Source organism: Dromaius novaehollandiae, chromosome 2, assembly GCF_036370855.1.
Source record: "Dromaius novaehollandiae isolate bDroNov1 chromosome 2, bDroNov1.hap1, whole genome shotgun sequence".
Classification (NCBI taxonomy): Eukaryota; Metazoa; Chordata; class Aves; order Casuariiformes; family Dromaiidae; genus Dromaius; species Dromaius novaehollandiae.
In genome coordinates, this window is record NC_088099.1 from 15,269,549 (window position 1) to 15,292,605 (window position 23,057).

The 23,057-nt window shown below is 37.9% G+C and overlaps 1 protein-coding gene across 2 annotated transcripts in view; it reads right to left on the minus strand.

The window, feature by feature from the left end:
* Nucleotides 1-543: 543 nt before the first annotated feature.
* CCNY (cyclin Y) overlaps nucleotides 544-23,057 on the minus strand; it is a 131,811-nt gene continuing 109,297 nt past the window's right edge. For both annotated transcript variants that reach the window (XM_026101559.2, XM_064505782.1), the window contains exons 8-10: nucleotides 12,901-13,067; nucleotides 8,317-8,479; nucleotides 544-3,283 (exon numbers count right to left, since the gene is read on the minus strand). In XM_026101559.2, coding sequence (XP_025957344.1) covers nucleotides 3,167-3,283; nucleotides 8,317-8,479; nucleotides 12,901-13,067 — 447 coding nt within the window. In that variant the 3' untranslated portion in view covers nucleotides 544-3,166. The remainder of the gene's footprint in view (nucleotides 3,284-8,316; nucleotides 8,480-12,900; nucleotides 13,068-23,057) is intronic.

Consider the following 23,057-nt stretch of genomic DNA (forward strand, 5'->3'; position numbering starts at 1 on the left):
TCCGACTTTCTTCTTCTTTTTGTGCCTCCTCAGGTGATTCCAGTGTTCTAAGTCCCAAGGAACAGTGTTCATCACAAAGACACATCCAGCTGACAAAGTATCCACAAAATAAAATATAAACAAGTCTGTGGCTGGGAAGAGGGATTAGGAAAACGCATCGGGTGCATGAACAAAAAAACTCTACAAGATGCCATCTTCAAATATTTATCCAATTATCAATGTGTAAACAAACATGCAATGGCCCACTGGCTCAACGTATAAAAATAAGTCATTAAGACAGTGATGCTTGAAGGGACAGGTTTATTACATCTCCTACACCTTTCAGTTTCTGAGCCGGTGACCAAAGCAGTAACGAAAAACTTTATCCCGAAAACTATTACAGCAAATTTAGTTTCAGGTTCTGAAATGACAACCACAATTTATTTGTGCTGTTAATTAAAACATTATTTGGTTATTCTCCCTTCTCACACCTTAGGTGATTTTCTAAGCTTGCAATGGCATTTTCCATACATTTACACTTAAAAAACTACACTAAACACAACATAATCCTAAATAATAATCCATTTTAATTACATGGTATCGAATACCTTCCAAACAAAAGACACTCATTAAGATTTACTGACAGGTACTATACTTTTTTGGCAAAGCTGGAACAATCCAGAAGAAAAAGCAAAGAATTATCCTATAACCATGAGGGAAAGAAATGTCCATCTAAATGCAGAGGATTCATACGGCAAAACTGAAACTAAAGAAAAAATCCACACTTACAGCAGATTTTTTTTTAATTCTTAGTGCAAGAAACAACCAAGTTAATCACAGAATCAGTACTAGTTAAGAATATGGAAAATTCTCCTATACAGAGGTAGAGTCCAGTGCACAAGGCTAAAACGATATTCAATAGTCTAAACAAGACTGAGCCAGGTTTTACGGAATCCACTTTTTAAAGTATCAGACTGTATGTACATACATACAATAAATAGACTATACAATCTTTAAAGTAGTTTAATAAACTTCACAAAAATTATAGTAGATGCATTGAGATTTTTTACATAATCCAAAGTTCATATCTCTATCACCCAGAAATGGATAAAACCAATATTCCTGATATCAAGTTAAACAAAAAATAGTTTAGCAAAGTGTTGATAAATCAAAATATTTTACATATTTTTAAAGCCTAAATTTATGCTTATAAAGGATAAATTTCAAATGCTTTGAAAATGTTCCTTTTGATGCTATTTGCAAAGAGGTTTCAAACGCTCCGATTCGCATTTTTACTGTTATAAAGACTTTCCTTACATTCCACGTTCAAGGGAGAAATGGACTTGGGTACTCACAGTTCTGATGTGTTGGCACAAGAATAAATGACGAGAATTAGATCATTTTAAAGGCCCAAAAGACATCAGGAGAAATTATGGACAAAGCCTTCACGTCTCATACTACACAAATCACATTAGAAAGTTACCAGAAAAACTGTTCGGTATTACCCACTTCAATCCTGTCAGTGCCTCTCCATCTGGAGGCATCTGATCAGCATTGCACTGGAGTTAAAGTGTGCATCTCTGGGCCCCTAGCTTTGCTACAAGCCCATAGGGCTTAATAAAACAAATATGGAATCTTTATGGTTTACCACAGTAGTGCATAAATCAGGGACGTCTGTTGCCATTCATTTCAGTGATAGTCACAAAGAACGGATTTCAGGGAACTGAGATTTTTTTTAACCGTATCTTTCTAAACTGTGCAAAAAAATGGGAAAACATAAATCACCCTAGGGCATTATTGAGTAGAGCAATTATGCTTACTCTGATAAATTATTTTCTATAGAGGGTTCTTATTAATCCCAAGGGGGCAACAGGCAAAATAAGAGGGAATTCGTAACAACAACAGAAGAGCTTAATAATCAGAGTTGAAACTTATGTTCACAGTTTGGTTATTTTTAATTTCTATAAGCACCTACACTGAAAAACTCGAGGGTTTGTATTTTACTTTTAAAATCAAATCTACTTGTGACAAATACCTTGTTAAGATTACCATTCTGCTCTTCTACAGGCCTTCTCACTGGAACAATTTTTTTATTATTTTTTATTTTATACAAACAGACTCACTTTGATTTAAAGTAAACATATAAAAATTGAGAATATTGCTTGCAACAATGGACCTGGAAGTGAAGGAATGAACTAGTCAGGCCATACAAAAAAAAAATCCCTCAAAATGAACTCTACTGAACTTCTAACACTACGAAAATCTGCAAAAGGATCACAAGATCTGTTGCAAATTTCAGAGATTTGGCCCAAGTCTTATCATCACCATCTGAATACTTTAACAACTGTATCTTTATATTAAGGAAAAATAAATGATTCCAAGAACTCAGGAAGGCACACGCACCCAAGTATACTATAAATAAAACACATCATGAAATTACGAACGATCTTCTGATCCCTGTACACGCTTTTGGTTCAGCACTATGGTCAAGTTATCTCTTTTGAAATACAATAAAAGGCATAGAACAAATATAACATATGCATAATAATTATGAAGAGTAATGCTAATAAGACAGTTTACAGAAAAAAGTGCAGTGAAAAAAAAAACCCAAAACTTTATTCAGGGGCTTGTGCTACTGTAAATACAGACTTCGTATTTGCTGCTGTGCAAGGGGAAGAATTTATCCTGGAAAGCAGCAATGAGGAATGCAAAAACAAAAAGTAAAAAAGATACTAAGAGAAAACTTTAAGATGTAACACTCCCAACTTCATTCCTCTAGTGCACAGTCATTTGACTACGTGGTTTGTTTTCATGCTGTTATTTCTCTTCAAGAGTACAGCATATTAAAAAATGGCACAATTCTTAATCTTTTTCTGCCTCTACTTCATTTTTTGTTTCCTCTTCCAAGCACCTGATTTGCCGTATCCTCATAAAATGGTAAAGCTGTTAGTGAAAGTGAGAAAAAAATCATTGCCCATCTTCTTTCCCAAACACTGATTTCTCCTTCCACTAGGTATTTTACTCTTGTGTGCTACACAATGGGGAGGCACTGTAAAGGCAGCTTGACAGATTTAAAAACAAAAATTTAGGAAAAAAAAAAAGTCTTTTTTCCCCCCCACCCAGCCTACCCCGAAAAAAATTGGATGGATGAAACAGTACGTCCATAGGAATATTCCAGTCTCCTCTGTTAGGAGATAATAGCAGGGGACCATCTAACCACAGTCAGATTGTCAGCACTGACTGACCGTTTCTTTGCAGATTTCCTGAAGTCCTTATATTTATCTTCACACAAGCGGGAAATGGCCTGCAGGATGAAAGAATGAAGAAACCTCAATTGCAGAGGCCACAGCTGTACAAGTAATATAAATAAAACAAAACACGGATTTCTAGATATAGGCAGAATTATAAAACGTCACTTCATTACGCAAAACCTGTGAAGACCTTCTCCCCTCCATCCCTGTATGCCTTTCATTAACCCTGGAAGAACATGCTGACCCTGCGTTGCTCACCACACTCACTCCTGAAGGATTTAATAAGCACACTCCTTTCTGCTTTTTCTCAAGTTGACTGCCACAAATCCAGTGAAGGCAGCCACTACTGCTTACTCATTGCTGTAAGTTAACTGAAATATAGCATTTCCTTGGTGAAAAATTAACTTAAATAGAATTATTACAGAAATTGTAAATATATTTGGAGGGTTTGGAAAGAGGATGGTTCTTAATGTCCTTCTTTCTTTCTTTCTTAAGAAGTTGTGGTATTGTAATTATATATTTTCCTCTGCTGATAAATGGGGCAATGGGACTATCTTACATGCTGTTAGTGGGAAACACAAGTTGTATTCAAGAATACTTTAATTTGCAAGGCATTGAAATACATGTAAGTCTTTAAGATCTTTTAAACAGAGAGTCAAAAATTGTTCTATCCTAAAGATATCAAATATTGAGACCTATTACACCGCACTGGAGTTATGCTTCCATTCTTTTTAGCCAAGTTTAGAACAAACGTATGTTACGCATAGAATATGAACAGATTTATTGTACCCTAAAATGGCATATCTGTAAGTGTTCGTTCAGTTGGGACGCGCTATGCTTTGTGTCAGTACGGATGCTAACTCGAGTTTTCAAACGCGCAGAACTGTAGAGAAAGCTCATCCTAAGCAAAACTCAAGGAAAAAAAAAAAGCCAGATTTAGAAGTAAGATGAAGTAAAACAGTATTTTTATTTACTCAGGAATGCTTTTAAGTGGTGTCTTAAGATAGGATGTTTAATAAAAGTACTGTATAAATGTTAATAGTACAAGTGTTTGATTATAAAACAAGGCAATATAAATAAACAGCCAGACTCCACTGACCATCGCTCTTTCTTAATTTTTACTTTTACAGCACAGCAAGCTGTGGTAGCAAACAGTCCTGGAAACGCAACAGTACTGCAAAGATCAGAGGCAGATAAGCCAGAAGCACACAGCTTGGGCATCTGAGAGCAAGTTCGCCTCACGCTTTGGTCAATCCATGATTACATGATTAAAAATATATATATATATCACAGGAAACCGTTTGCTACTTTTTAGTTGCAGACTGAATTTCATTTACTGTTCTTGAATACATTTTTCTTTCTTGGTGCCTGTGAACAGAACAACAGAATAAAATAACACAAATATTCCTGTTGCTTTGTAGACCTTAACCTAACTCACATAAAACTGCTTCAGATTTCAAATCCAACAGATGAAGAGGGTTTGATCATGGAATAAGGCCTGGTTTGGTAAATAGGTGGACTGAGGTAGAGCTCAGCTTCTTTCAGCTGCCAAATCAGTTCATGATCCTAGGCATCACATAGCCAGGAAAGATAATTCCTTCAAGACTGCTGGTTTCCCACGAAAATTTCTATGCGAGTACTTGGTCAGGCAAAATGAAATACTGCTTGGAACTAGCACTAAATATTTGTCATCTCTAGTCCCTGGTGATTATTCATACATATGTGAAACACATTGGCTGTGATTTAATTAGTTCTACTTAAAGGGTTTTTTTTATTTGCAAACAATTTACAGAACTGATACTTGGAGCCTATATGACAGTTCAGTAAGTCAACTTTAGCTCCTTGCAACTTACGGGGAAACAAGACAAAAGCAGAAAAATGTAACTATTTAGTATTGTCCTTCAGCTAAAATAAATCCAAATGGCTTATAACACCTTTCCGTCATCTGACATTTCTGTTCCTCTTATTACTAGAAAAAGGAACCACATTTTTCAACTGTCTCAAGGGACCATTTCTCATATGAAATCAAAACAAAGCATTATTAAAAACTGCACTGTCATTCAATTATGTGCAACTTTGTCAAACTTGATTTTAATATCTGCAGTTAGCTAGAAATATGCATGCACACATATTCTTTCATTCTAGACATATACAATTGGAAGTCACTGTTGAGCTGCACAAATGCACTCCCCTTGAGCGCTGCAACACCCCAAAACAGGCAAAACAGAGAGCACTTAGAAGGGGAGACAGAACTAAGTGTGGAAGGAAAATCAAAAAAAAAAAAATCTTTAAACCTAGATGCATTTGCTAGCCACCTAAAAGCAGCAGGAACACCCTCTGGCTGCTGAAAGTTGTGATGATGGCAGTTCTCCTTCATCTCCGGAGAGTGAAAGGAAGAATAATTAGGCTGCTGACAAAAAGACTAGCTGGACAGCAGGAAGCTGGAGGGATGTAAAGACACTTCTCTGCTTGTAACTTCCACCTCTTTCTCCTCTTTTCTGTATGTCCACTCTGTGGGATAGTAGCTCTTTCAGGTCAAGAAAACACTAACCTATGTACAGCACATAGGTTCAAAAGGTGCTCTCAACAAATTCAGGATAGTTTTAGGCCATATGCTGATGGAAGGTAAGAAAATATACTTTCATTTAATCATAAGACTAAGCTGCTTCCTACCGTCAGTGTGGGAACATTAAATCAGGAGAAACTTTCTACTGTGGAAACTCCAGAAAGTGCTGACATTTTAAAAGAGCACTACAATCTCTTGTACTGACTCAGAGCTCATGGATCTTGTCCAGCGTTTCTATCTGACAAGGGGAAGTATTCACTAACCCTGTCCTTGATCTTTTTTTCTGTAATAAACACAGGTATGTTAACCTTATGATATCTGGAGAATGCAATACAGGTTCTGCCTTGAAAGATCTAACACTCCTGCTTCAGATACATAAGATAGCGTGAAAATTCAAAGGTAGCAAAAATGTGTTGTAATACAACCATTTCTCTACCCAAGACAGAAAAACGTAAGGAAGCCTGAAGAAGTTGCTTGGAATCTCAGAACGGAGCAAGCTTGTTTCCATTCACCAGGCAAGGCAAACTGTTCCACTGCATACATACACTATTAACCTGTTGCCTATAATCACAGACTGCAGCTTTTCTCTCTGTGTCCAAAATAGCACATCCTACGTGGTATTTCATATACCTCACTTGAGAATCGAGGCAATTGACTTAAAAACAGAGAACTCTGGGCTGAAGAGCATGTGATAGACCTAGAAAAGAATTGCAAAGACACTTTGGTAACTGCTGCCAGCCTAAAAGCTTAACTATGTTGAAGGGATTAGGCTATAGATTATGCTGCCTGCTAGTTTCAAGGGCACACTCAGGCAACCAACTATTGCCAGGGAGCAAGGAAGCTCCCACCATGTTCCCTTCCTTCTGGCCACAGAATAGAGGCAAAGAGCTGGTAGACTAGCCTGTTTTCATTGGAGAGAGTCTTTCTCTTCCCCAAAGACATCCTCTTTGGCCAGCAAGTTTATTTTAGAGTCACTTGGTGCCAGCAGCACAGAACAACCCAAACAAAGGGGAGAATTTTTAAGAATATGCTTTTTTAAAGCAAGAAGTTCCATTCTTTCTTTTTAAATATGCATTCTCTTTGTTAGCACAGAATGACCACCAATATTCTCCAGGTATGTACAGTCATTTTCTATTTTGTTTTCTTCTAAGGTTTTAGGACCTATTTCTGTTATCTTCATCCATAATCTGGTGTTATAGCTTGTGTGCAATACAAACTGACAGTCCTGGGAAACACTGTGTATTAAATTCTCTTCATAAAGTAATTCGCTCAACTTTAATATATGCAATAGCTCATATTATCAAGATCCACCATCTACTAACTTTGCCAGCTGCCTTTTTTCATTTCAGATTATAATCTCAATGTATTTTCATGTTTTTATTCTAAATCTTTAATGGAAACAAATTTGATATAAATTTACATTACTCTTCATACACAGAATTAAGTTATATTCTTATTAAACCTACCTGGGAAATTTAGAAATAATATTTTAAGTGAAATGAGAAAAACAACTTCAGTGAAATAAGTTTTGATTCTTTTTCCACTACCTTCCAAATACCTCTGTTCCCATTATAGCCACGAACAACGCAATTAATTGCCCTGTGCATCATTTCCCCACCTGAAAACTGGCATAGTACTGCCTGCCTGTTTTACAGGAGCACCAAGAGGTTCAAAACATGCAAAGCCCACTCTAATCCACAGACAAACAGCCTCCAGCACAAAGCTGTTATATAATTAAGGATATGCAATGTTAGAACAGTCAGGAACTAATAGCAAATTTCAAAATTAGGAAAAATGTCTACATGTTCGCGCAGTAATGCCCGTATTAAAATCTTTGTATCAGAAAGCTCAGGAAAAAAAGAGTGCAGTCTTGCAAAGCACCCACAATTGCCTGATGACTGTAAATTCCTCTAATATCAGAGGGAATTCATAGTGCTCTGCATTTCACAGGTCCAGACCACCTGGCATACAGTTCAGGCACAGTGTATATTCAAGCCCCATAAGTATTCATAATTTATTCAATAACGATGTGTACTCATTTCTGGTTCCCCATTACTGAGAATAACACCATTGGAGGTAACAGACTCAGATCCATGCGAACTAGAGCAGTAACAGATAATAAGCACATGGAACAGTTATCTTCAGCAATGCTAATTAATATTCTGTCCTTCAAAATGGATAATCAGTGTTACGAAACCAAATGAACACACAAAAACAGACTGCATAAGAGTCATTCTTATGTACTATGCGTGGTTTCACAAGGCCAATTTAGACAGCTAGAGCCGAACAAGAAATGAAACGCAAGCGGAGATATGAAACACACTCAGCCAAAGAGCTGCCCTCACATCCATGAGTACCATAAGCAGAAGCAAAACAATTATGGAAATTGGGACACATGATATTCCAACTTTCCATGACAATATTTCAGGAGAGATGGGGAAGAGAAGGGAGAAACAACCCCAAAATTCCAAATCCCCAAATATCTTCAATTCTGAGCAATCGAAAGGGAAAGCATCTTACCTCAAGTTTATATGCCCTGTCCCTGCTGAGGGGCTCCAGAGGAAAACTCAGGTTATTTGCTTCTGCCAGGGAACGCAAATCAAAATAATACTTGGCATAAACACTGGAGGGAACATTAATATTGAACTGCAACAGCTCAAGGAATTGGCGTTCCAGCTCATTCCTGTAGAAAAAGATAAATGTGAAAGCGTATTTTAGCCATCTATCCTGCCATCGTCTGAACGTAATTTACTTTAAATTGCAAATAGCACAAACCAAGTTCATGTCTTGTTCTTGAGAGACAGAATTAAACTAGTCTGAGGTTTGACCTATAGTAGCAAATTCTTTGGCATGCTCCTGCCACTGAGGCCTAGGAAAGACGCTGCATCTCGCAGCCGGTCCCGCCACGCCAACGCAACCCAGGCTCAGCCTTTTGCTGGCAGGAGAGCGCTCTGACCAGCTTAGTGAACATAACCCGGGGAAGAGGGAAAGCTGGCAGGAAAAAAAGTTTCTAGTGGTTTATGCTGCTTCTCCACTAGAGGGATCTGCACTCACACCTATGCACACAGAAAATACACGTGCCCCAACTTTGTCAGACTTCCCTCAAAAATGCCACAAATTACCTTAACATATAAATTACTGGAGAAGTCATTTATTCTTTTCAGCCTTTATAATCAATCACTTAAAACTATTCATGGGAAACCTGAATTTTTCAACATGCCTTCTATCTATCTTTATGAACAGAAGGAAGCAGCTTCTCCCTAGCCATATGCGTGCAAAATTCACACCGCTTATCGTTTGGGTTTTTTTTTCCCCAGTACCTAAAGCAAATGTGTTTAATCAAAATACAAGATAGGGACAAAGAGGCCATATCTGAGTTCCCACTCAGTGAAAACTTCAGTATATCAATACATTATTATGCCAGTAAATTAAAAAGTATGTAAATAAGTAAGTATATCAACAAAATTGAAGACTGGCAGCTTTCATTAAGTGCATGGTACATAGATATCCTACATAATATTTATGCAGGGACATATGACATATTCAAAATAGTGATTTCACAATCTGAGAAATAAAAAATAAACCAGTGGTAAATGTTGCGTATGTCTGCTGAAGAGTACACACTGCACATGGCCTGCACTACTTCTGTACCAGCAGGTATATATTGCCTCTGACACTGCACTCAGGCTGCATGTTGACTGCAGTGTGTGTGTGGAAGGAACGTGCAGTCAGTTGGCAACAGAAAGTATTCATCTGAGGATAAGAAGAAAAAATACTGGTAAAGTGGTTTTTCAACACTGAATGATTTTTTTCTCAGCACTAGAAGGCCTCTACTCTCACTTTGTAAGAATTTTCTTTCCTTATCTTCACTTTCTCTTTGCCAAAATTCTATGCTTACATAATGATAAATATTAATTAACAGCGAAAGACCATCTAAAAGCTACACATGGACTAAACCTCTTTGGCATGTGTTCATACTACTAAAGATTCTAGCTTTACAAAATAAACAAAAATGAAATAAATTTTAAAGTTTTAAGAAGCCTACCAATAAATACAGAAGATTATCTTTAAATGCTCTCTCATTCTTCCAAGATTTTACTTTCTGCAAGCTAAGACTGAAGGTGTGTATTACCAGATAATATAAAGCCAGTTTTAATGGGGAAAGACATTGGTACAGTTCAACGTTTGGTTGATGATTGTCAAAACTCTGACAGGTCTACACAGTGTTTTGCAAGACACGCTCATGCTTAACGAGTCACAATAGCTGAAGACTTTGTCCTAGATTCTTTTCTGCCTTTTTGCGTTTTAACATGTATAATTAAAGCCCCTGTCTGGTGCAAAGTTAGGCACTTCAAATCTTAATACTGTACTTTCCCAACTACCTGGAGGGAGGGGAAAAAAAAAAAAAACAGGGATAGGAGAAAAGCCTTTGGAAACTGGCAGCTGGAGGAGAAGCATCAGCAGATCCCTCAGGCTCTGCATTCTTTGCCTGAGAAGCCACAGGCAGCCCCAAACACAAAGCCCAAATCACCAAGTACCAGGTATAGAGTGAGCACAGGCTCTCCAAAGGGAGCTGGTTTTGCAGTTCAAGAGAACTGTAAAACCTTTAAGAAAAGGCTGAGAAGCTAAAAACCTTGAGGACATGGATCCACCATTAGTTTTGCCTGGACAGTATGAAGTGCAGGAAGAGGACTACTGTTGGCACTCAAGCACAGGTCTGCCATTTGAGTAACCATTTTATACAGCCCAAGTGCAACTTTTAACACTAGCGTCAAATACTAGTTAAAAACACTAGCATTGTATATATTTGTCAAAAACAATAACCTATTTTTTGATTTCTTTTCACACCATCACAGTGTGCCTCTTCATCTGCCTCCAAAAAAAGCACCGAAAATCAGCAATTTCAAATATCATATTTATAACCATTCTTGATCAATACTGTCATATAGCACAGTCAAAGCTGCCAGTGCATCTCAGGCTGTTCAGAAGTCTACCTCGGTGGATGTACCAGCTTCAAAAACATTTGAAAACCACCTAGATTTCCCTTGAAAAAACAACTGAATGGAGGAAGACCCTTCCTGCAACTGAATACCCAAAAGCATGGGAAAAAGATCAAGGGAAAAGTAGCTTAGCAAAATCATTCAAGAAACGCTGGAAACAGTCAAGAAAGCATTACCAAATTGTTGTATGTGGAACATGCAGAAATGAAAAGGGCCTTATACCAGCATCTCTCCCTCCCCACCCCACATTTTATATTAGAAAACTCATTCTGTCTTGTTTTGTTCAAAGAGAAGTATCATCAAACATCCTCAAAGATTAAAGTAGACCTTATATTTTAAAGTGTATATTGAAATGGCGTTGTGATATTTCCCACCTCTATTTTGAAATGAGAGTTTTTCCCCAAACTAATGAAAGTACCTACCCCATAACACAGGAATGAGAGTTTCATGTTCCTTTCTTTGGCTCAGGACACAAAGATGTCATTATAAATGTCTTGTTAATACAGATTTAGAGATAATGTCTCTAATACTCAAGCAATGACAGCTACTCACAATTTATAAAATTAGTCTTATCTAGAAGGATATGAGCTTGCTTAATTTAAAGCACTCAGCTAACTCTTAACAGACAACCTTTCCCTTACCAATCATTTTTAGATCAGCTATAAGCCTGACAAACAGGGAACTACTAAGAACCTGTATCAGGGCTGCTTTAGCATAAATGCTTGGCCTTCCACTGCTTTGAGGCTGTAATCGGGGATTCAAAAGACATGCTGTCTGTACAGACAGTTGTTCTCATCTACTTCCCTCCTGTCCTCTCCCCTCCTTCCACAGCATTTATTCACAACAAATTCTCTTCAGTGGCTAGGACCTGGACTTACATGATTTAAAGCAGAGACAAGTCTATGTATTTCCCATTACAGATATGTATCTCTGTTTAAAACACCTCTGAAACACACAGATACTGTACTACAACACCTTTTTAATTTTATTGCCATTAGTTCGTAACAAGAAAGGCGGTGAACCAGTAGATTCACCATGTGGCCATAAACTTGAAGGCCAGTGCTGACATGGCATATTCTGCATGATTTAGAAATAACTCAAAGTTGCTAAGAAACTCCAAGCGCACAAGGCTCCGTGGCCTGCAGGGGCAGTTGGCCCCATCCTAGCACTGCGACCCCAGCTTCAGCCCTTCTAATACCACTCTCATGCAGCCCTGAACTCCCGCAAGCGCACCTCCGAGTGCGTAAATGGTATGTAACCCAGCCCTGAATGCACCGGTGAAATAAAACATAGGCCCCGCAGCAAATACATTTAATACCTACTAAAGAAACAGAAAAAAAAACAGTCAACTGTTCAGCAAAATGAACATTCGTTTTAGTATTTGTAAACATTAAGATCTTAATTGTGTTTACTAATCACATTTGCATCCTTTTATTGAAGAATATTTATTTGAATATACTCTTAAAATGACTAAGGTATATCCTGGCAGATATCACAACTCTATATGCTGTTACAATATAACTTCTTAAGAATGTGCTGATGTAAAAAATGCAAAAAAGTTGTCAAAATGGAAGTTTCTCTGTGGAAGTTAAAATATTAGTTTTTTTAAAAAAAAAACATCTTGCAAACACACTTGGCAGGACATAGAAAAGGCCCCCAAAGCATTATTTGCAGTAACAGCATTGACTGAGTGGTGATGGTCTAAGGGTCGTTAGGATCACAATAAATCTTTGTGCTGCCTTACACAGTGCTCTACTGTCTGTGTGCAGAACTAACACAAGCCGGCAAACACTACTGCAACACACACGCGGGCTTGTTTGACTCGGGTTTTGTTTGTCAAGTCAAAGACTTCAAGCGTTCTGCAGCTCCATTTTCATCACTGCGCGAACATCCAGCAGTAACGTACATTTTAACCAGAAATAAAAACATTCACATTTTCTATGCAAACAACTCTCAGATGGACCTAATGCAACCTGCTAGCATCCACCATGTTTAGATACAGTGCAGACGTACAGACTTGACGTGACTTCTGAGGGAACTTCTCTTCCCCCTCATGCACACAAACCTTGGCGTTCACTGACACAAACAAACGTACTGAACTCACATGTCTTCGACTGTGATATCCTTCAGGATCTGGCAGTAATCCACGTTCCACACTGCTTGGTCGTCCCAGACTTTGGATGCCAGTAGAATTGCACCCAGTACAATTCGTTTCCAGTTTGCTGGACAAATATCTATCTCTGCATAAGTTAAAAGTCTTTCAAGATATACCTGTGAAAACGCATTAAAATCAACACTTAATCTGTTATTAAATACAAATGAAAATGAAAAATATTCTAACAAACCCAATCCAGCAATTTTAAAACAGTAATCTGCTCTCAGGAAGATCCTTTTATAAAAGCTGTGGGTGTAAACGTATACATTTATGCCAAGCTCAAGACTGGATGCAATATATTCACATTTTACTTAGCCTTCGCTTTCTGATCATATTCCCAGAAACAAAACTCAAGTATTCCAGTCTGTCATTGTTGCTAATATATTCACACACAAGAATGAATTCAAATGACAGTTTAAATAAATTATTAAAACAATAATGTAAATAAATAATCAGTAAGTGAGCTAAGATATCCAACACTGAATGCAGGATATATGCCAGCAGGGATTTGAGGGGAAGGTGAAAGCAGGAGTGTAGGGGGAGAGAGCACTAAAACCCAGACCAGCTCACTTGCGATCTTCTGTAAAGAGGTGCCCTCACCAAAGCACACAGAGGACCTGAAGTGATTTGGGCTTCCTGAAAGGTCTACCATTCTTACACCATATTAGTTAATCAATAATAAACAATAATAATTAATGGTTTTTGAAGCCCATTTATTTTTATGAGTCCATAAAATCATCAAGGTCAATTAAGTGCATAACACAGTTCTGGTCATTAATTTTCACAATTATGATACGTACATAATAAGGACTCAATAACAAGATCACAGGAAACAACAACAGATGTTTTATAATTTAAAATTTTACAGAAAAGTTTATAATTTATGAAAAAACACGTTAAACATCTGAATATGTACACAGGTATGTCTAGCAAATAAATGAATTGTCTTTTATACACACTTTGCTGTATAAAAGGCATGGAACAAGAAAAACACAGGAAAAAAACACTATACATACAATATTAGGTAATTTTGGTTCAAAGTGGCCATGACAAAGTATTTGTTCTTTGCTTTCTGATCTCATCTAAGGAAAACAAAACTCAAGTTACAGTGTCTGTACCCATCACTAATACAGTCACGATAGAATGATTTCCCAAGTAAAACGTGTAAAAATGTTTGTCCTCCATTAGCCGACTGCCTCTTCCAAGCTATCCTGAGTTCTTAATCCATGGCAGGGCTGTTTCAAATTGGTTTCACTGCACTCTCTCGGTAGTGATTTATGGAAAATGAGATGCAGCCATTTATTTTTCTTAAATTAGTAATTTCTGCTCTGATTCAGAAACAAACTTGCGGCAGGGAAGCAAACGGAGCCCGCGTGCCGCAGGTCCGTTTCTTGCCCACGGACCACTCGGTGTGCGCGAAGGCACACAGCGTGAACGTGACACTGCTGCAACGTGACAGAATAGACACATTTACTAAAAGCAACAGTTAGTCTTGATAGGCTACTCTGTAAAAATACAGGTTTGAATTTACTGAAGAATAATCCATTCTTTGTATCTTATAATAGATCTTATAACATCCTCTTCACTGTATTGTGATAAATCGCAATTAAGTGGTATTTAGATTGCCAGCATTCTTACAAGATTCTCAATTGAGTGACAGAAACTGGCAGATTTTATGAGCTACTCTGATGAAAGTACAATACACATGCAAAATATTATACCTCCCCGAAAGGCTGCATTTTATATAAAAATAGACCACTGCTGAGCACTCTGAAGGCCCAGCATTTTGTGTTAAATTTTTAAATATGTAAAGATCCCAAGATTCATCTATGGATGCTGAAGGAAATTTACTTCTGCTCTAACAGAAGAAATACCCGGCTGCTAAGAAAGCTGGAAGCATTCCTTTAGGATGTATCACATTTAAAATACTGTTAAATTTTTTAAGTAACATTTTTAAAAAAAGTTAAGAGACTATGAGTCTATGACTGATTTATGGATAATTACTAAAACAAACCCACCAAACATTTAGAAAATATTTATTTTGCTGTTTGGAGCTACCTAGAAATATGCAAATGCAAAACAGTAGATGCATAGAAATCTTATTTTGAATAGCAAGATCTCATTGATCCTGCCAATGTCACAATGCAATTTTTGAAATTACAGAATACTCAGAAGTCTGAATAGTTGTAATATGTTGGACGTCCCAGACTGGTCAAACAAAAAAAAAGTCTCAAAGAAAGACCTTTGGCTTTCACTCTCACCAAACGGTTCTCTGTTTTTCTTACTTTAATGAGAAATTAATTTTAATTTTGTATTAGACACTTTGTTTAACTAAAGATACACCATTAAGCACAAAAAAGACAGACATAATGAATATTCAAAAATCTCTGGGAAAACAATGTTATATAGAACTATAAAGTCAGAACATTTATAGTATGAGACTTCACAGATAAAACTTGATTTTTCAGGTTCTTCTAAAGTAAAAAAGAAAAAAGTAAACAAAATGTCACTAACTGTTCAAAAATGCATTTACTTTTATAGGGCAGGCAAGACACTATTTAACTTACATTTCTTGCATCTGTAAAAATTATGCCCATGCTTCCCATTATCCCCACAAAGAAAAACTGGCTTAATGAACATGAGCTTCAAGTCATGTCTGAAGTCTATCATCAAAACCTCATCGCTCGGAAAAGAAAAACACCTAGTTCACAGGCAGACAGACGCTCTCTACCTGCCAGCTAACATGCCAATGGCGCAGGATCCTGGAGGACTCCTTGCAGTGCCACTGCACCGAGGGGAGCGCAAGGACTGGCACTGTGCCTGTTTCTGTGCAGTCACACAGGATCACGGCAAATCTGTCCTTTTTTCAAGAGAAAAACGTATATAAATACAGGATGAATATGCTATTTATGTAGAAAAGCAACTAAAGATTTATCAGTTGCACAGTAACATCACACAACCTGAAATGTCAGAATTGATTTTATTGCTTTAAAATATGCATCTTTATTGCATATCTTAACATAAAAAATCTGGTTTTGAAGGGTTGCTTATGAAGGAAAAAACAGGAAAAACAAAAAGGATTCTGTTGTGGGTTCAAATTCAGAGGCATTCAGAGAAGGGCAAGTAAACTGGTCAGGATAGAAAGGGATCATACTGCTATCACCATGACATTGGCTATCTTCCAGTAGCATGTTGAGGAATACGACTAATCACTCTTGGGTCCTTGGTGATACTTGGGCCTAACTCCAGCATCACTGCTTGCTGGACTGAAGCTGGGAACTTCTGATAGACCTGAAGATGATAAACTCCTCACCAGGAGAAAAGTGCTTAGTGTGGTTTCACACTTCTTTCCTGAAAATGCCTTAAAAGAGAGCATTTTGTTTTGTTCACTTGCTTTGGCCTCCCTTAGTTTTGGGTTTTAAGTGTATGTATTCAAGCATAAGAAGACAGAAAAAGAATAAGCCTTGTCCTTGGAGGAAGGTTTCATAAACTTTGTCACAGTCCCTAGATACTGTGCAAATTCACTGTAACCTAGGACTTGCCTCTCAAAGAGAGACCTATGCCATCACATCGGTTTAGTTCTTCAGCTTTCAATCATGCCCGCTCAGTTACACACACAATCTACCTTCTGGCTCTCTCCAGCAGCAGTTTGGAGAAAATCAGGTGAATCTGCAGACAAGGAAATTTAGGCAGCAGTCCAGCTGGTACATACTAGAGCTGTGGCCCCACTGGATGGCTTCAGCCCTTTGGCTGAGAATTTGAGCCTGAACTGGAGTATCTACTTAAGCAGAGTATCTTCACAAAAATAGTACACACATAGCCAAGTGAGTCCTGTCTCCTCTACACAGGTGAGAAAGTTTATAGTGCCTGAGAATGGAGTTGTTGATCACTGTTTTTATCTGGGAGCACCCAACCAGGCCCTAGCCACTGGAACAGCTCGAGGACCAAGATTTTGACCTTGATGGGACATCAGAGTAAAAAGGAAAGGCTGAATCTGCCATGCTTGCAATAGCCTGCAAGAAAAGGGGAAGGCTTCTAGTGGCTTCAAAAATGTGCTGAATCAGCATAAATTTTGGAGACGGGCCACCTGGCCTTCAGCCCTTTTGAAGGGGAAGGTGAGTGGGTGGTTAGTCACTATGCTACTCGTCCCAAACAAACTCGTGGCTGGTGGGAGAGCACCACCTGCTCTTGCTGGCAGAAGCAAGCGAGTCTTCCCACACACAGGCAGACACACTCCACCTCGTAAAAAACACTGCAAATGTTGACCTGGTAATGGTAATTGTGACATATGTAAATGCCATTTGTATTCTCCTTAGTTATGCAACTGATTCTCTACATACTGAATAGTGTCTTAAACACAGTTTCTTAAATATTTATTAAATACAGGTCTTGTATCAAGCAGATTTGGGAGTATGTTCTATGCACTCTGATAAACTCATGTGTTGTTATGAATTTCCCCGGCTTAATGTTCAAAAGCAAAACACCCTCTACATTTTCTTTAAAACTAGCTGCTGTAAAGTCAAATAATAAAGCTGAATTTTAAAAGCTCACTCAGGAAAAGAGTATCATAACTCATATCTCAGAACACTGGAAGAAATACGCCTATATCTCAAAAGGCCAAAAAATAAAAAAAAAAAAAAAAGGAGAAACAATGTCACCTTTTTTAAAAAGTCTGAAACTTCATCTCCTCTTGATTATTTCAGTAGGTATTCTGTTACAGAATCAGAACTAATAAAATATAAAAAGAGTTCTTAGTATCTAGAAGACAGAAGTTAAAATAAACGCCACGATTTGCCTCCACTGACTTTTCACAGTTGGATCCATGCTTGGGAATGGAACAAGGCTTAAAACAAATTGAAACTGTCATACTAATGTTACTTTATTTTTCTATTTAATTCAGTGCCTCTTCTGAAAGTAAGTTTTTTGGGCAAGCCCCCTGAATACTTATACCTAATAAATATTCAAGAGCTCAATTCCAGAAAGAGAACAGGTTTATTCTGACTTAATTCAAAACCTATTTCTCCTCAAATAGGTTGATAGCTTCCAAGAGCTATCTTCAGCACACCTAATTATATTATCACCCCCATAGTTCTATGTTTATGATTTTTACAGAATGATAGCAAGACTATTTAAATAAAGGATTGAGATTACTGATGTGACATGAGCAGAAACTTGAAGTGGCTTCAGTCAAGCAGCATATAATTCTGCTTTCTCCTCAGCCTGAAAAGAACAAGTAGAACCAACAGTTGATACCAACAACGCTACAGTCTTCAAAACTCACTTGTTACGTACTTCAATTCCTAGCTGAAATGAAAATGCAGTTCTGCTGTGGAAAACGTCTATGGACATAGGTCCATCTATACATTTCTATTTAAAATCTCAAAGCTTCGGTGTCTGATGTCTCCGTTATTAGTCTCTACTATGTTTGGGAATGAACCACAAGTTTTTGTATGATTGAGAGCCTAACAAGATTTCAAGGATGACACCTGCACCTCATTGGAGACATTTTAAAAAATTGTGCACATTTCAGAAGATGTGTTGCATAAATTAAGATTTCAGAATAGCAAAATTTCATTTTTCTTTTCCATCTCTTCCCACAGACTCACATCAAGATTTTGCAATGACTGACCTTTGCACTTGGAATATTAGCAAATTATTATTTAATCACAAGTGAAATCAATCAGATGATTTGGCTTTGTTAAGAATTAATTTATCTGAATTAGAAAGAATTTAATTCTATTAATTAAATGAAACTACCACTCCACAGGTACAGATAATCCCAAATTGGCTTGGAGTCTGGAAAGGTTCATTAGCTCAGGTACACACTGCAGGAATGTAGTTAAACGGCTTCCAAAACCATTTCAGGTCCAGCAGAGCTGCACAACTGATTTGGTTCAGCACATACCTTGAGCTAATATGTCTGCCAGACCTGAAATGACTCCATGCTGAGCTACTTTGGATGCCTCTGATCTTAATTCCCAGGTCTGGGACTTGTAATTGCATGGTGGAAAAGCATTCAGCCATACATTATCACCACTAGCCCCGGAGGGCTTATTTATCCTGACATCGAACTGTAATGTGGCACAGAGCTGACCAGATCTGCAACAGCATTCAAGCTCCAGCAGTTCAGCAGGGCCAACGCTGAGCCAGAACTAATCCCCATGGTGACTGCATGCAGTTGCATCAGTCCATCCTGGACTTTTAGAGTGTCTCATAGTAACCACAGTATCCAACGTTGTCCTCAGTTATAGTATTGAGGAGTTCAGTTTTAATTGGTGCTAAGCAGCATTTCATTTTCTCCATCTCACAGGACATTATATTATATATGTAATGTAATCTCAAAAAGAAAGAAAAGTTAAATACTGGATAAGAGTTTTTTCCTGTTTTTTTTTCATAATGAGATATTCAAAATATCAAAGTGTCAAATTATTTCATTTCAACATTTTCTGATCCAAAGGAACACTTATATTTTATCAAAAAATCTTACAATGAGATCCCTATAATAGTTTTGTTTCTGTTTCTTACTTTATTTTGAAGCTGTTCAATATTAGCCTCCAATACCGCACTGACACTTCTTACCACATTGCAGTTGCAGTTTAAGTTCCCAGCATCTCATAAAATTCTTTTCCTATGCATAGGAAAGCATATTCCTCCATAAAGCAACAGAACCAGTTTTCTACAGAGGTGAAACCTCCATCCCTGGAGAAATTCAGAACTGAGCTGGACAGGGCCTAGAGCAACCTGATCTAGATGGTCTTGCTATGAGTGGAAGGCAGGACCAGGCAGGACCTTCCAACCAGGTTCCTTCCAACTGAAATTATTTTATGATCTACCTGCAGTACTGCAGTTTCCTCTGGTGCAACAGGGAGAGGTCAGAAGTGCCTATGCATTGCCTCAAGGGTGATTGAGCCTACAGCAGCCTCAGCCCACTGAAGAAACAGGAGATCACTGAAGAATGTCACTACTATTAATAAAACAATTCTGAATTTTGAGGCAGCAGCAAGAGCAAAGCCCACCAGTTGGAACTGTTTAACATCACAGACTTAAGGCTTGATCTTTTCTCATACTGTTTTTATAATGCTTTGTGTCAAGTTCTCTCTCTGTTTTACCAGCAGCACTCTAGTGACCTTAAGTAATTCACTCTAGATTTATATTGAGAGAGAGGAAAATATGGTTTTGGCATTTTAAGTTCCATAACTGAGGGCCTACAAATGATTGTACATTTGCAACAACCCTACTCCCTCCCCCTCCCATTCAACTTCCTTTGAACTCACTAGATCACCCACATTATCAGTTGCAGGAACACAGAACAACTAACGAAGACAGAGTTTCCACCCCAACAATCAAAAAGAAGGAAAAGGAAATACAGTCCTTTCTTTTTGAAAAGAAAACTTTACTGCGTCACTGTGCCTTGAAACTTGAAAATAGAAATTGGTATAGAAAAATTATAATTGGTAGTGGGTCCCACGTAGTCAAAGTTTCAGTTGTAATCCAACCACTAAATTGCCATATGCTTCTGTTCTAAGCAATCAGCCAGTTCCCTACCACCACTCTCCAGAAATAACTGTGCTTTCCATTTGCTCAGAGGGCCATCCAAAATGTTCCAGAAAGGTCTGGTACCATCTATTTGGTAGAAAAGGACATCACAACATCATAGCCCTTGCCAATTTATCCAATTTCTATTTTTAAGAGCAAATGTTGAAAAAGTATAAGGTATGCATTCACAAAAATCTCAGAAAACACAAACAATTGCAGAGTAGTACTGCAGGTATTTATAGGAAACATTAATGGAACTGAAATTCACCCTTCTCCAGGTTTACCCTCAAGTTTACTCCTGTTTTAAGAAACGAAATCTATAATACATGTAAAATGCACTCAAGCTATTAGGCAACACTGACTTGCCAGCCTACAAATAGGATCATCATTCATTGCTTGCACACACACAAACCCCCCGCGATGCACCAGCAAGCAGACACCACCTCGTGCCCTTGTGCAACCCAGATTTAGACAGACTGGGGGGCCGAATTCTGTCCAGTGCTCCTGAAGAAGCCAGGCCATCACAACAGTGACCAGCAACAGCCCTGGCCACAGCCCTTTCCCCAGCTTGAGGGGCAGCTGCACCCATGCTCCCCACCAAAAAGCCGGTCACCACCCTAAGGAGAGCGCAGACGTCTTCAGCTCTCCACTTGGATGTAGGAGACTACCCGGTCTGGAAAAAGGAAAGAGTAGAACTGGGATTCCTTAGAACACGCATATGTTTCTGTTAGACTAACTAATCAAAATCTAATACAAAAAACTAACCAAAAAGTGACAATAGCTCTGAGAACAGGGAGCAGAACCCCGAACGCTCTGCCCCAGCAAGCGCCCAGGCCATGGGCACAAAGCCCTCGCGCCTCTCCGTACTGTACCGCGAGGTCTTCGGAGGAGCCTGTTTCTTTCCATTAGCTGCATGTGAACTCCAGTTATACTGGGCAAGCTGAACAGGACCTTGGCTATGGATCAGGTGCCTCCAATTCTGCAAAGTGATGCCTAATTTAAGCATTACTGCATTACACACTAAGTCGCCAGGTCAACAGCTCTCACTTTGTTCTCTTCTGGCATTTATGAACTGCTGTCACCAATACTCTCAGAAGAAACATGCATAGATCTAAATACAAACATTAGATCTATGGACTCTGATCACTTTTTTTTTTTCTTTTTAAAATTATGTTCCTTAAACGAGTATCAGATTTTTAACACTTTAATTAAAACATGCAAAAATGAAAAAAAAAAAAAAAAAAAAAAAACAGATATTTTATCAGCACTTGAAAGTCAAAATATTCCAGTGAAAGGAAATCAATTAAAGGATATTCCTGAAAAGGAAGCCCAGGTTTTCTCCCTTCCTCCAAACACTGAAAGCAAAATTCTCCTCAAAATTCTTTGATTTTCTCCTCACAGCTCCACAGGATTCTCTCTCTAGCTAGTTGCTGAAAATGCAACTGGAGAATACAACGAGAACTCGGGAACATCTGGCTAGATTAATTAAATCCATGCTTTCCATAAGGAGAATTTACTCTTACATAATTCAAATTTGAAATCCTCTCAGTCTCAGTGAGTATGAGTTTTGCAACATGTTTCAAAACATGCTCATCTGAATTTTACAGAATGGTATGCACAATACATGAGTTTCTGTAAAAACTCAGTATATCTGGTCAGAGTCTATAAAATATTTTCCTATGCAAAATCTATCCTCTCTGAAACTATGAAACTCTTATGGACACTGAAGTATATTAGGTGCCTTAGACTTGGCCTACTTGTCCAAAGCTCAGTAAGTCAAGCTGAGGCAAAGCAGAAAAAACCAATTAGGTATAAACGTCTAATTCTGATCTAATGCAAGCACTGCTATGTTTTCCTACTGGTATGGATCATACTAATATTCACATCTGTATCTGCTATTCAATTAATAGAGTAACATAAATAGAACTTGCCAGTATAAGGCAGTTATATGTAACATGGAACGTGAGAAGATGGAGACAAGACTGATAAAAAACACGCAATTCTCAGTTTTAGCAAGGATGGGAACAGTTAGCGGGGAGAAAAACATATGCATTATTCTTCTCACAAAGTCAGGTCCCAGGTAGAATACAGCTCAGTTATTCACTAGGACAAAAACCATTACTTACATTGTTTAATCAGCAACACAATTCTTACAACTAATATTATTTTAAGGTATTATTTTATAAATAAATAATGTGAATTAGTATTTAATTGTTTCAAGTCTGAGAGTTTAATTTTTTACCTATCGGTATGGGAAATCTCTTAGCAGCTCTGGAGGCTGTGTGAAAATTAATTTTTTTGTTTAATTATAAATTGGTTTTGCTGTAATAGTGGAGGCTTTAATTGGAATATTTTAATTAACTGCTTGAAGCAAAATGATGCTGGCTTTTTTGCTGAAGCCTAGCTTATCTGTCCGGAGTTTCACATTTGCTCAGCTCCCGTACTATCTTACAGACTGCTATATAACCAACTGTAACTGCTGCTTCTACCTTGCTAATGGCATGCAAAAAAAAACCCCAGCAGTTGCATTCAGCTACACTTAATTCACGGCAATAATTTGGGTTGCCAGG